General features: G+C 34.2%; 3 protein-coding genes across 3 annotated transcripts; 1 reads left to right on the top strand and 2 right to left on the bottom strand.

The window, feature by feature from the left end:
- The first annotated feature begins 2,850 nt into the window (after window positions 1-2,850).
- On the top strand, window positions 2,851-7,180 carry PXY (Leucine-rich repeat protein kinase family protein). Its single transcript, XM_012235071.4, has 2 exons — window positions 2,851-5,821; window positions 6,615-7,180. The coding sequence occupies exons 1-2, from the start codon at window positions 3,154-3,156 to the stop codon at window positions 7,022-7,024; spliced, it is 3,078 nt and encodes a 1,025-aa protein (XP_012090461.1). The 5' UTR covers window positions 2,851-3,153; the 3' UTR covers window positions 7,025-7,180.
- A 1,207-nt stretch (window positions 7,181-8,387) lies between these two features.
- QWRF7 (QWRF motif protein (DUF566)) lies at window positions 8,388-10,253 on the bottom strand. Its single transcript, XM_089715784.1, has 5 exons — window positions 9,675-10,253; window positions 9,264-9,500; window positions 9,099-9,188; window positions 8,843-8,950; window positions 8,388-8,515 (listed from the first exon to the last, which is right to left on the bottom strand). The coding sequence occupies exons 1-5, from the start codon at window positions 10,251-10,253 to the stop codon at window positions 8,444-8,446; spliced, it is 1,086 nt and encodes a 361-aa protein (XP_089571910.1). The 3' UTR covers window positions 8,388-8,443.
- A 1,920-nt stretch (window positions 10,254-12,173) lies between these two features.
- Window positions 12,174-13,523, bottom strand: LOC105648624 (C2H2-like zinc finger protein). Its single transcript, XM_020685162.3, has one exon. The coding sequence runs from the start codon at window positions 13,352-13,354 to the stop codon at window positions 12,347-12,349; it is 1,008 nt and encodes a 335-aa protein (XP_020540821.1). The 5' UTR covers window positions 13,355-13,523; the 3' UTR covers window positions 12,174-12,346.
- Between the last annotated feature and the right edge of the window lie 1,845 nt (window positions 13,524-15,368).

The following is a 15,368-nucleotide window of genomic DNA, read 5'->3' as shown; positions in this document are numbered from 1 at the left end:
TCTTCAATTAATGCAAGTGAATCTTTTACATTTATCCTTGTAATAATTTTGATATTAAAAAATTATTGCAAATTAAATTTTTTATCAATTTAAAATTATTAATTCAATCATTAGAATTGAAGTTTTTTTTTTATTCTTATAACTTAACGCCACGAGAATAACTTAATTAGCTTCAGAAAAAAAAAGAAAAATTCCAAGAACATACAAAGCATCCGTTCCGTAGCACATCTAACATCTTCTTTTACCGCATTATGAAAGTATACAGCACGCGCTTCATGTGCAAAGTAAAGTAATACGGGATGCGAATTCCCGTAATGCCCTCATCGAAGGCGACTGCACATGACTTGCGCTTCAACTGAAAAAAAAAAAAGAGAATTCCATTATCCTTTTTTGCCCTTTTCTTTCTGTAGTTACACGGCTCCTCTTTTGTATTTTATTTAATAATTTTCTTAGAATTTAATAGTATAAATTATAATAATAAAAACATTCGGTTAGTGTTGGGTGACGTCAGCCAAGGTTTGCTTGTAATTCTTCCACTACGGAACTGTCCTCACAGAATCTATGTGGCGCTTCTTCTAACTCGGATTCTGTTTGTTTGTTTGTTTTTATTTGTCAACGACCGTTGGATTATATGATCTAATGCTTCGCTTTCATTTCATTCCTTTCACAAATCCACCAGTAATTTTACCATACTACTGTTTTTTTTTTTTAAGATATATTTTTATTACATTTTATGCAATAAGCAGTGCTACTATTCAAATATATTTCAGTTACAATTTCATTATAAATCACAAATTATATAAAAAAAAAATATTAGTTCAGATTTAAATTTGATTTTGAGTATAGATAAATCAGTTACAAGCTAAAAAAGCTTGCGTAGCTTATGAGCTACATCAAGATTGGCATTTATTTGAAAATCATGTTTAATTTTGTCTTTCTTTCACCCTAATTCTTTTTAAAAATTATGGAAAAAAAAGATGATTATGGTAGAAATCTTGTAATGAGTAGCTCAAATTAATCATAATTTGTCATTATAGTTGCAACAATTAGACTTCTAAAATCAGGATTATCATTGTTTGGCCAACCGTCCCCATGACTTATTATTGCATGTTTATGAGTAAGCTTAATTAATTTTAACCAAAAGCTAAATGATATATCACTCCGTTATAAATATATAAATTAAATCATCCAGCCATTTACTTTTAAATTGTAAAATTTAAATAAAATAAGAGATACTAATAACGTTTTATAATATATTTATATATTAAATTTAAAATAGCGTTTTTCCTCTCCATAAATCTATCAAATATAATTTTAAATAAATAAATTTTAAATATTTTAAACACCATTTTGAATACGCTTGATAAAATATATAAAGTATATACATCGGTATCACAGATAACAATGGGGAAAAAGATGTCGGATGGAAGTACGCCAAGACATAGATTTTTAACAATTAAAAAAAAAAAAAAAAAAAAAAAAAAGAAAAAGGAAGAAAGAGAGGAAGGATAATAGTAGATCAATCTCTGTCCTTATCTTAAGAAGTACTTTAATTGCAACATTAATTATACAAATGGTAACGATGGTAAAGCTTTTGCACAAGTCAAACCGACTCATCACAGCAAAAGCAAAACCGTAATTGTATATTCTCTGGCATACTAATTCCAAATTAACAAATGATATGGAATTTTTGTTGGACAATATGATACTGTACTACTGTCTCTGATTCTCTGTTACTGTTCATACTACTACTGAACACTTAAGGGATATTTTCGGCAATTTACATAATTTGAAACTCCCGCGCCAATTTGTTAAAAGAAAGAACATGCGATGTGTAAATTCGTTGCATCATCTCGTTCTTCTTCTTCTTCTTCAACATAAATTGTGACAGTCCACTAATCATCTACCTTGTTCAGTGTGTCATGTTTTTTCCTTTTTTTTTTTTTTTCATGTTCATTATATCAGAATTTGACGTGGATTGCAGCTTTCAGAATTGTTAATGTTTTATTTATTTATAATTTCACTTTGTTAGAGGTTCTCAAATTTTTTTTCTATATTTTGAAAACAATTATTCATTATTAATCGAAGATTAAATTTTTCATAAATATTTTTTTTGACATTAAGTATTATGAAAAATATCATAAGTTATTTCTAAATCAACCAAATCTGTAAGCTTTTCGTTTCAGATTATGTTCCTAACCTTCATTCGCTTCATAAATAATACTCCTCCAAGAAAAAATCAATTTAAAGTTAATACTTTCAATAATCATGATTATCTTGTTCTTTTTAACAATTGTATGGCAATTACTTGTGATTTTTTTAACCTGATTGCTGTTTTTTGAAAAGCAAAACTCCAAATTAATAGATCTCATATATAATGTTCCAGTTACTCAAATGGTTGATAAAGAATAGGAGGGAGTATTTTCCGTTGATCCATATTATTCCCTTATAAGGAGAGTGGTCCATGAACCTACTAATCTCAGGAAGGTTCTCACCTGAAAATCCTAGGTGGGAAATACAAAGGGAAAGAAAAATAGGAAAACAATTTTTTTACAGAAGAAAAAATATATATATTTATAAGAATATGGTGGGAAATAGAGATAACTTTCTTGGATCCTGTGAGGGCCATTGTCGCTGTTACACATATTTTACCATTTCGTTAGCCAAAGATAAAGGAAACAAGGAATGATGAAAAGTGGAAACAAAAGAAGGAAAAAGAAATCCAAGAAAACAAAAAGTATTTAGGTAGAGCCAGACAAAGGGAAAATACTGGTAAGTGAGAGAGAAAATATTTATATATATATATATATATATATATAAAAGAAAAGAAAAAGAAAACAAAGTTCTCTCTTAATCTCAGCATAACAAAGGATGGAAAAGCTGTAGAGGAGAGACTGTAGATATAGATATTAGTAGTAGTAGCAAAGAAAGAGGAGAGAGAGGGTGGTTTTCTTGAATTTTCTCTCTCATAAATTCATATTTCTTCATGCCCACCAAGAAAACCCACTGAAGCAAAACAATCATCATGAAACACCCTCTGCACCCAGCACTCTCAAAAAGTATCATCTCTCTCCATCAAAACCTCTCTTCCCTTAAATTTACTTCTCTTAACATCAAGTATCTCTCAACCAAAATCCCCACTTCCCCATAACCATGAAACCTCCTTTCCTTTTCTGTTTAACATTCTCCTTCTTCTACTTGTTCCAAACATTCATACCAGTCCTCTCTACTACTGCTCGGCCTCTTCAACTCCGTGCTCTTCTTTCCCTTAAATACTCTCTTTTAGACCCTTCAGACACTTTTCGCGACTGGGATCCTACTAAACCATCTTCCAATAAGCCTGGTTTTAAAGGCCCTGTTTGGTGTTCATGGTCTGGCATCAAATGTGACCCAAGAACAGCTCAAATTATAGCGCTTGATCTCTCTCGTCGACGTCTTTCCGGTGTGATTCCAGATGAAATTCGCCACTTGAATAGTTTGATTCACTTAAATTTGAGCGGAAATGCTTTTGATGGGCCTTTCCAATCAATTATTTTTGAACTGACTGAGCTCAGGACGGTTGATATTAGCCACAACAGCTTTAATTCAACCTTTCCACCTGGAATTTCAAAGCTCAAGTTCTTAAGAATCTTCGATGCATACAGCAACAATTTCACCGGCCCGCTACCAACAGAGTTCGTCTCTCTACGCTCCTTGGAGCGGCTCAACCTCACCGGAAGCTATTTTGAAGGAGAGATTCCGGTAGAATATGGTAGTTTTTTGAGATTGAAGTTTCTGGGCTTAGCTGGAAATTCGTTGGAAGGGCCAGTGCCACAACAATTAGGACTCTTGAGCCAGCTTGAGCGGATGGAGATTGGATACAATATGTTAACAGGGAGAATACCAGAGGAGTTCGCATTGTTGACTAATCTACGGTACCTGGATATCTCAGGTTGTTCTCTCTCCGGTAATCTCACTCAAGAACTTGGAAATTTAACCAAACTCGAAATGCTGTTACTTTTCCAGAACCGGTTTACTGGTGAAATTCCGCTGAGTTTTACAGATTTAAAAGCTCTAAAGGTTCTTGATTTGTCTGATAATCAACTCACGGGCACAATTCCAGTGGAATTTTCATCTCTGAAAGAGCTAACAAGGCTTAGCTTGATGAAAAATCAATTTAGCGGCGTAATACCAGAAGGAATTGGTGAGCTACCGAATCTTGACACCCTATGTCTCTGGAACAACTCTTTAACAGGATTTCTCCCTCAAAAGCTCGGCTCCAATGGCAAGTTACAGTGGCTAGATGTGTCGTCCAACTCTCTCAATGGTCCAATTCCACCAAATCTTTGTCAAGGAAACAAGCTATTCAAGCTCATACTCTTTTCCAACAAGTTTATTGGAAGTCTTCCAGAATCGTTAGCAAATTGTACTTCTTTATCCAGGTTCCGAATGCAAGATAATCGACTTAACGGTTCAATTCCATATGGTTTCGGGCTCTTGCGGAATTTAACTTTCATGGACCTAAGCAAGAACAACTTCACCGGCGAAATCCCTCACGATCTTGGCAATGCTCAGCAGTTACAATACTTGAACATTTCCGAGAACTCGTTCAACAGTAAATTGCCAACTAACATATGGAGCGCGCCGAATTTACAAATATTTTCGGCTAGTTCAAGCAATCTTACTGGCGAAATTCCGGATTTTATCGGGTGCAGCAACGTGTATAAAATTGAATTGCAAGATAATTCGTTGAGCGGCGCCATTCCTTGGGATATTGGCCACTGCTTGAAGCTTCTTTGTTTGAATTTGAGCCGCAATTCCCTCAACGGCATAATTCCATGGGAAATATCTACGCTTCCTGCGATCACTGACGTCGACCTTTCTCATAACTTTCTCACCGGCTCAATCCCTTCAAATTTCGACAACTGCACCACTTTAGAGAGCTTCAATGTGTCCTTTAATCGCTTAACGGGACCAATTCCTGGCTCTGGAACGATATTTCCGAACTTGCATCCGTCTTCGTTTTCCGGCAACGATGGACTCTGCGGTCGCGTTTTAGCCAAACCATGCGCAGCGGACACGTTAGCAGCCGGCGAAGTTGAGGTCCACCGTAAGCAACAGCCGAAGAAGACAGCCGGTGCAATCGTATGGATCATGGCAGCCGCTTTCGGTATCGGGCTATTTGTCCTCGTCGCTGGTACCAGGTGCTTCCACGCCAATTATAGCCGCAAATTCAACGAGGAGCGCGAGATCGGACCGTGGAAATTAACCGCCTTTCAGCGCTTGAATTTCACGGCTGACGATGTGCTGGAGTGTCTATCCATGACCGATAAGATCATAGGGATGGGATCCACAGGTACAGTGTACAAGGCTGAAATGCCAGGTGGCGAGATCATAGCGGTGAAGAAGCTGTGGGGCAAACATAAGGAGAATATCAGACGAAGAAGAGGGGTTTTAGCTGAGGTGGACGTATTGGGAAACGTGAGGCATAGGAATATAGTGAGATTGTTAGGGTGCTGCAGCAACAGGGAATGCACAATGCTACTGTACGAGTACATGCCAAATGGAAATTTAGAAGATCTATTGCATGGTAAAAATAAGGGAGAAAATTTAGTGGCAGATTGGTTCACAAGGCATAAGATAGCACTAGGAGTGGCTCAAGGGATATGCTATCTTCACCATGACTGTGATCCTGTCATCGTGCATCGCGATCTGAAGCCTAGTAATATTCTGTTGGACGGTGAGATGGAGGCTAGAGTGGCGGATTTTGGGGTTGCCAAATTGATACAAAGCGACGAGTCAATGTCTGTAATTGCCGGATCTTATGGTTACATTGCCCCTGGTGAGTACTGTTTTTCTTTCTGTCATCAAAGCTTCGTCTACTTGCATTTTTGTTTGGCTTTTATGGCAATTTTATCATATTCTTAAAGAATTTAACCAATCTAATTGTAGAAATCACAGAATTCTCTTCAGCCTTCAATGTATCTTGTTTTCATTGTTTCCCTCAGTTGATATCTTATTATCTTGGCTTATTCGTAAACTGTAGCAAGGATTGTCACGTTCTTATTCTTGGCCACCTTTGCTTTTTAGTTTCTGTTCATTTTAGTTCGTTTTGTTGCGTGATGAAATCAAATCCAATTCCACTATCTATAGTGCATGCATCATACGGATTATAGTATTGGTACCATCAGAAATATTCTTTTGATGGGTTATTTTCTTGATTTTAAGTATGAAAAAAACAACCATCCATTGATTTTTCTTTCTCTGGTAAAGCAAGTATACATATTTTAGTTTGTTCTGTTCCAAAAACAGGGCTAATACTACAGCGCATGTCATTTATTCTTTTTGGCGCGCCGCGAATTCATCAACTATTCTTGCGCATGGCGCACTATTAGGCTTGAACTGTGACTGTCTTTTTTCTTTTTTTGATTTGTTCTTGTTATTTGATTTTCTTTCAGTCCCTCCTTTTTTTTTTTTCTTTTTCTTGTCTATTTTTGTCAGAAGAATCAAATAAATACAAATGGACCCCACCCTAGAAAATGTAGATCCTTTAATCGATTATATTTTTGACAATTTGTTCTTAGTTTTGAGTTATACTTACATCATTGCTTATGTTTGTATCTTTTTGTTTGCAGAATATGCGTATACGCTACAGGTTGATGAGAAGAGTGATATTTATAGCTACGGAGTGGTGTTAATGGAGATTATTTGTGGTAAAAGATCAGTTGATGCTGAGTTTGGGGACGGTAATAGCATCGTGGATTGGGTAAGGTCTAAGATAAAGAGTAAAGATGGTGTTCATAACATTTTGGACAAGAATGCAGGAGCATCAATAGCATCCGTCAGGGAAGAAATGATGCAAATGCTTAGAATTGCACTTTTATGCACTAGCCGGAATCCGGCAGACCGGCCATCCATGAGGGATGTTGTATTGATGCTGCAAGAAGCTAAGCCCAAGAGGAAATTGCCAGGAAGTGTAGTTAGTGTTGGAGGAGGTGATGACTTAATTACTGCTGGTGCACAAAAGCCTACCGTGGAATGTTAATATGATCAATTTTACTTTACTGGCTTCACCTTCTTCTTCTCTTTTTTTTTTTTTTTTTTTTTCTGGTTTATTTTTCAAATGCTGGGGGATTGGTATAGGAGAAGTGATTTTTCTTACTTTATTTATTTCCAATGAAATTTTCAAGTGTTCTTCCTCTTTTTCTTTCTTTTTTTTTTTTTTTTTCAGGCTACTTAAATATTGAGACATAACTTTTGTTATTGACACTTAAATTGGAGTGTTAATGATTATTAGTGTGGAATATGAAATGGTGAGTGGGCCAAAAGTGGGAAAATTTGAAATCATGAGAAGGACAATCCTTCTTAGACCAGAACTTGCCATAAAAAGGTACCAAAGGGAGTATACATTAATACAAATCACCCTCTAATTCCAAATTTAAAGATGTGGTACTAAAGAAATTTTGTTGGAATTTGATAATTATAAGATTAAAAAAGAAAAGAGACCATTATTATTTTATCCATTGAAGCAATATTTCCATGATTAACCATGTGAAGTGATTATTCAAATTATAATTACCCTTTTCTTTAAAAATCTCGAATCCGCAAAAAAGAAAAACAATTTTTATTTAAATTGGAAAATACTAATACTTGCCTAGCATAACTAAAAGTGACTGAGTGCTTAGTTTGTTCACATTAAGCATAACTAATGGAAAATTAGCACAAATTAAACAAAAGACACAGTTCTGAAAGTACAATGTTAAGAATAATTTTGTCAAAGTACAATAACTTTCTAGGATGCGCACCCCCTTTATCCAGGCTGGCTGGATATTCTTAATTATAGCCTACTAAATGGATTTTATATGTATGCTGCCATTATACATATAAAGCATCTCTCAAGTATTAAACTAATCGTATTAATCATAGGCCTTGGATTGGTACCTAAAGGTAGATTTGAATTAATTTGAATGTACTAAACAGATGTAGGTACAAGAAAAGAACAGAGGGGGTCAAAACCTGAAGCCGGCAAAAGACAACCCCCAAATTATTAGGGCGACATTTTGCATCTGAACCAGGCCATTCAAACCCACCTAGGACAGAATCGAACCAAACACTAGAAGCAGACTCGTACACTTGTGGTGGTGAATAATCTTCTGTTAATTCCCATGTCACATTCAAGGTTCAACGGGTAAAGTGTCCAAAAAATTCTCAATTATTCCCTTTGATTCCTCTTGCTTAGGCCTAGGTGCCCTGAAAACATAGAGGGTCCATTCAAATTACACATCAAGATGGACCCTTTTCTTTCCAAATTTAGGGACCCAACCCTTGCAGGAATTGGGCTGTGAGCCTGTCTCTACACATCCTCCACAAGATTCTTCATTCTTCTACTAAAATGCACAAGTGTTTTTAGTATCCTTTTACTATTATTAATTGATTTGATTGTAAAAAATGTGGTTCTTATTTTTCAGAGACTCTGTTCGTTTCTTGATTCTCTGACTACTTGCATCAGCTGCACTCTAATACTTTTCTCCCATTCCTGTAAAAAAAAAAAAAAGTTCATAAATTTACCAAAAATTAGTAATTATCATTTTCTTGGGCTGGGAGTGATCTTGCTTGGGCTAAGAGAGGAGCAGCCTCCACTTTTTACCCAATCTAAATTTCTTGGGCAGGGCTCACATGTTTGAAATCTAAAATTGGGCAAAGAAAATTATATGATACAGATAAAAAATAGTATTTGGGTCTGATTCAAATGTATATATATTGGGGCTCAAACTATAGCTGTCTTCATTTGATAATTCTTGTGAAAAAAAAGATTGAGAATGTGATAGGAAAATCAGAGGAGATAGTTGCTGCAGTTGCTCACCAATAATTTAGCAAGCAATGTTACTATGGTCTCCATTTCCATCAAACTCTCCTTTTGATGTTCTAGTGTGCTTGTTAGCTCAGTAAGCAGATAAAGAATTTTTTCCACCTGCTGTACATGAAATTAAGTCACAAAAAGCATACTTTGTATTGTGTTATTTACTTGACATATTTAATTAGTATAGCCTAATATCTTAATTAGTTCATAATAAATTAATTTATTGTAAGAATATAGATTGAGAAATTTATTTATTAACCTCTGAGAGGAATTTAGTGATTGTGGCTTCCATGTTATCCATTACTTCCACTGCTGCACGCATAGCTTTATGTATGGATTCCACATCTCCCTGAAGAGAAAAAAAAAAAAAATCCATCAATAAAGAAAGAAGCTGAAGTAAAAAATTATATAAGTGATAAGATACCTTAGCCTCTTCTACTAAAGGGAGTTTGAGAGTCAAGGCTGATAATTTTCTTGTTACTCTGCCAACTGCTTCACAATTTTTTCTCTCTATTTTTGACCAATCATTGAGCATATTCATTTGTGGGTTAATGATTTGAAATAATTTGATCTCGTGCTTCACTCTTTGTATCTCGATTCTCTTTTCCAATATTGTATTCCTTGCATTGAATATTCTAAGCCAAACATGGAATAACCTATCCTGAAAAGATAAAAAGTATGTATATCAGTAGTTAATTATATATATATATATATATACACACCGTAATAATGGATTAGACTTACTTCATGAATGATTTGAACATCGATGTCGTTTTTAGGAGTCTCGTTATGTATGATTTATTCAAAAAATGGGGCTTAATTAATAATTAATTACCTCTGCAACTATCTTTACAGCGGCCAGACTAGCCTCAGTCTTTGCATTAGCAAACCTCCACTGCAATAGCCTATTATGCAAAACCCTAAACCTGCGATACTCCTCTTCTTGTACCGTAGACAGTCTCTTTTGCCTAAAATACTTCAAAACACCGGTCATACCACCACCGCGGCGGGTACCTTTGACTTTATCTACTTCTCGACCAAGCACAGCTGGGGAATCCGGCGGAAACATATTAAACATTGACCTTCCCGGCGATAACGCCCAAGCTGACGGAGACTTTGGTGCCATTTTTGACCTCTTATTAGTTGCTGGGGAATAGCGTGGGCTTCCAAGCTGCAAGAACCTAACAAACCCATCCTTGCTACCACTCTGTTGATTATTAGGCTTCTTTAGAATTACATTCTCTTGGTCTGGAATGTTTCTTGATGATCTGGTGGTTGATTTTGATCGGTTAGTGAATCTTTGGCTAGAGTTTATAGATGTTGAATTGTTTTCAGATCCGCTTCTGCTTCGAACGAGGCGTGGTGATGGCGGAGTCGGCGTGGGTGGGTTTCGGCGCGTAAGAGGGTATTCCATTAATTTCTTGAGCAGGTTTCAAGAATTAATATATTTGAGAGCTGAATGACGTGAATATGCATGGTTTTACTAACAAAAATATATAGTCAGTGAGTAACGAAGTTGATGGCACGTCGAGTAGAAGACCAGAAATGGATGTCAAATTGTCAATGGAAAGGACTCTCTTCCATGGATTCACGTCAAGGCTTCCACGACGTGGAGTTTTAATATTCGTTATTATTTTTTGTCGTTTTTCGTCAAACCATAATCAGACATTTGACATTTATTTATGATTTTGACTTACAAAGCCCCAATTAATAATGATATGTCGGGATCTTGCACTCAATTTTATATCATAATTGCGTGTTAATTTGGGAATTGGTAATTTGGTGTTGATAAAATACGTATCACGTGTGTATATATCATTATATCTTACAAGTACTGAATGCATTATAATTAAATTACTATATAGTCCCTTCTTCAGGCAAATTCTGATTAACTATAGTGAATTTTAGGGTATTAATTGTTAAAAATATATATATATATATATTTATAATATACGTTTAAATTGATGAAAAAATGAAACCAAGCGTCCATATATTGGCAATCCGCAGGGTTCACATTTGCAAAAACGTTTTGGGCCTCTTAGGTTTCACATGTGGGCTCACCAGCATAAGCCCATTATAAATACACATCTAGGCTTGATTCTTTGAATTAATCAGAATCCATAGAGATTATCTGGGCTCTAAAGTGGACTGAATCACAGCAACAGAAAAAACCTAACTCTAAACATGTGTCCAAAAAATCCTGATATGCATTTAAGAAACTAACAAATTTGTTGTAGACTAAACAGGAATCCTTTCTTTGTGTTATGGTCAATGGTCTTTTGTTGGGGCCAACAATATATTAACTGCATTTAGAAAAATCTTCAATTATCTTATATAAATTTGTCATTTTTATCCATATCGTTCAAAATAGCCTAATCCCACCTTTCAAAAAAAAAAAAAAAAAAAAAAAAAAAAAGAAAAAAGCCTATTCCTTAATTTGGTTTTAACCACAGCCAATGTATAACTAGTTAGAGGGAGGAAAGAATTACCTGTCTATGGACTCCCCTCTATATATCAAATCAATTAAAAATAATTTTTTAATTCAAACGAAAGTATTTTTAATAACACCGAAAAATATATATAATTTTTTATGTTTCTTCTATGAATATGGGAATGCATATTTTGAAAGCTTATTTAATGATATAGCTTGTATAGCTCACTTCGAACTCCGGTTAATTTAACTTTTTTTTTGTGTACTCTATTTTTTGTGTAAACCACAAATATTGGGATATTTAGACTCAATTATCAGGATTATTTAATTCAGCTTAAAACTTAATCGCAGTTAAGGCTCTTCACCACTCATTAGATCGAATCCAATATATATATATATATAATCAAATAAATGAAATGGTACTGGCTGATTGGATATGCATTCTGCTTTGACAATATTTGCACTCTAAAATACCAAAACCCTAAAGAGGGAACCAAAATGAGGAAGATAAGAAGGAAATATGCTTTCTTGACTTGTTCACCAACTGTACGAAACATGTTACAGGCAAAGATGACAAGTATAAGCTAATTCTAGTATCCATACAAAAAGAGAAAGGCCTTGATGGACTCCTCTCTGTAGAAATTTTTTACGAGTGAAACTAGGAAAAAACGGTTAGCTAAAAGCAGCAGGATAGGGAAGCAAACAAGATATCTTCACTGTAACTTATTCATATGAAACTACAGAACTCTTACTGTTTATAATAGAACTGATATGGTAATATACAGTTCTACCAAATATCATTATTCAAATGAATTATTAGTTATTTACATCTAAATGTGCACCAAACTCACCCTTTTTTACCAAATAAATAATTGTGCTTTTCACCAACATGCAATAGAGATATTAAGTAAAAGATTTAACAAAGGTAAATTCTCCAAATTAATTCAAAACATTAATCCAATGTATAAAGTTTAAAAAGACAATAGAAAACAACATATGCACAAGAACCCATTAAGAAAAAAACTTATACACGGCTGTGTTTCATGCTAAGCATCAAACAACCTCCTTTCCATGCATCAATTCCTCAGATGATATGCCTTGGAAAGTGTTGAAAGCTCTTGACTAACTTCACCATCATCCTCTGGAGCTGGTAAATTCAAATCTAACAAATCATCTGTAAATTTAACTGAAATCTTAGTATCACTATTATTATTAGAGTTGCAATTATTTCCAAGATAGGAAAAGTGAACCTTTTTATGCCCTCCTAGTGCTTGACCAGAATCAAACACCTTATCACAGAATGGGCATTTAAAAATTCTAGGTTGATCAATAGCCATAACCGCACCACTTCGGCTGCCACTGCCGCTACCTTCCACGTATAGATCATGTGTTTTCATCTTTTTATGGCTCGCCTTGTGTCCTCCCAAAGCTTGATAGGATCGAAATCGCTTCTTGCATGTCTGGCACTTATATTTGCCTTGTGATTTATTAGATCCAACATGAATCAGACCAAAGGATTCATCATCATCTTCAAAAGTTTCATCTTCGTCTTCTATCTCGTCGCGATACTCTTGAATTGTATAACTATGATCATAAGCTACTTGTTTTACTATTGTCCGTTTATCCCTCGAAAGCATAAGAAGACACATAGCAACATCTTCCTCGTTGAAAAAATCAGAGGATATAGAACTTACCTGTTCTGGTGACTCAGCCGATTTCAACACCGATTCAGCTACTTTCTCGGCCGATTTGCGCCGTCTTTTGGATCGTCTCCGAGTTGGGTTGTTATTCCTGGGTGACGACTCAGTCTCACTTTCTCCATCATTAGCAAGATTGGCTTTTGACATGAAAGGGAGTTCATGGTTAACGGATCGGTAGGACTGCATGGGGTTTTGATCGGTTAAAGGATAGTTAAAAGAAGAAGATGACGAAGGCGACGGCGATTTTGGAGACGGGTATAGTTGTGATGAGATGGGTTTTGGAGGTAAGGGTAACTTAGCTAAGTGAGATCTCATGTGGCCTCCCATGGCTTTGCCATTGGCGAAACGTCTGTTGCAGATCCTGCATATTCGGTTCTTCTCCATTGATAAGAAGTAAGGAAAGCTATCTTTTTGCCTTCTTCCAGTTTATATAATATCTGGACTCTGGAGGATTGAGGCTCAGGCTTAGGGTGGGTATATAATGTGGAGAAACTTATAAAAGGAGCAGGTGACATTGATAAGAAGAATCCGTCCTAAAAGGCACAAAATGGTAGATGCTACACTGTGATTATGATCCTTCCCTTATAATAAATTTAAATAAATAAATAAATATTTATTTTTTATTATTACTTAATTTTTGTATTACTATTTTGAAAAAAACAATTATAGACCAAATGAATCTAATTATAATAATTAGTATAAATAAGGGTATGAATGTCTTTTCATTAATAAAAATGGTATTAAAAGTGACTGCTTTTTTAAAATGGCAATCAACTATTGGGGAGTGTAATATCATATTTAATATATGGAAGTAAATATTTTCCTATTAAAAAAAAAAAAGAGTTCGAAAACATTTTAAAAGAAAAATTAAAATTAGCACACGTCAAATTGTGCTACTGCAACTTCTGATTTTTCTCTTTTTTTTTTTTTTTTTTTTTTTCTAATATAAATTTCGGTTAGGAGATATAGGTTTTGAATTCACGTGGCAGCGTCCTTCTACAAATGGATACTTCCCAAATAGGACTTAAAAAAGGTTTAAATTTTTTAAGGTTGGATCAACAAAGTTGGGCCTGGGCTTAATTCATGGATTGAATTCAACCTAATAGATTAATAAAATATACATGGTTATAATTTTTTTTAACAAGACAATTATTTTATATGTATTTATCATTAAATTACGTCTTTGACGTGTACATAATTATAGTTAGCAGGAGATTAACTGCATAATGCATAAATCAACACTTAAAATTTATATAAAAAAATTAGGGATACCTATGATGCACGGACACGAAAATGGGGAAATGGGAAAAGCGGAAACAGACATGAAAAAATGATATTTTCAAAAAATATAAGAAATGAAAATATGGGGAGAAACACATAAATATAAAAATATAAAATATAAAAATAAATATAAAAATAATTTAGAAATAGTACATTTATAAATTTTAAAGGACAATTTATAAGTTCCATGCTCAATAAAAAAAGAAAATAAAATATTCAAATGTCAAAATGGAAAAAGATAATGAAATTCTGTAAAATTTGAATTCGAAATCTAACTTTTTTAATGTAAGAAACATTTTCAGGAAGAGGAAATGGGTGTCCAATTTTCAGTATTTATAAAAACGGACCCAACGCGTTTTCAAGTATTTCCGTTTTCAAAATATTTCCAAAATGCGGTGACATCAAGTCTCTCGCGTGTCCGTACATCACAGCTTCTAATCATTGGAATAACACATAGAAAATATGAGCAGTGTGAATTGTAAAAATGAACATGCCTTTAGAAAAATTATTATAGTTTTGGGAATGAATGTCTACCCATCTTTAATTCATATGCGTGCATTGTATATGGCACTTCCAATTTTAAAATTGCACTGTCAAATTCTTAATTAGTCAACTTAAAAGTTTTAGATAACACTAAATTTTAGAGTTCAAAATTTGCATTTTTATTTTCAAAAACATCTAATATGGCATAAAAAGTAATATATTCGCCAATTAAGTGTCTGGTTGGTTTTATTGCGTTTTGTAAAAAACGTGAAATTCAAATGGAAGAGCTACTTCTTCTGTATAATTCACAATGTTATTTTTGTCTATTGAGTATCCTATCTATATGGAAGAGTGCTATATTTTAATTAATAACGAGATTCATATCAAAATTAGAATTGTTTAGCCGTAACTTAACATTTTGCAAAAAATAATAAGTTTTATATAATAATGTGAAATTTAATAATGGAATTTGAATATTTACTACAGTGAAAATTACAAATGATTATGGCAATATCGCTCATGAGAAAATGAAAGGAATTAATAGATGCACCACCGCACCGGCAACCAAAAATAAATTACATATGCAATCTGAAAAGAAAGAAAAAGAAAACTACACAAATGGATTCTGACAATT

This window comes from Jatropha curcas, chromosome 10, assembly GCF_041381405.1.
Source record: "Jatropha curcas cultivar XTBG-Jc1 chromosome 10, XTBG_Jcur_1.0, whole genome shotgun sequence".
Classification (NCBI taxonomy): domain Eukaryota; kingdom Viridiplantae; phylum Streptophyta; class Magnoliopsida; order Malpighiales; family Euphorbiaceae; genus Jatropha; species Jatropha curcas.
Note: the sequence above shows the minus strand (reverse complement) of the source record. Positions and strands in the feature narration are given on the sequence as shown.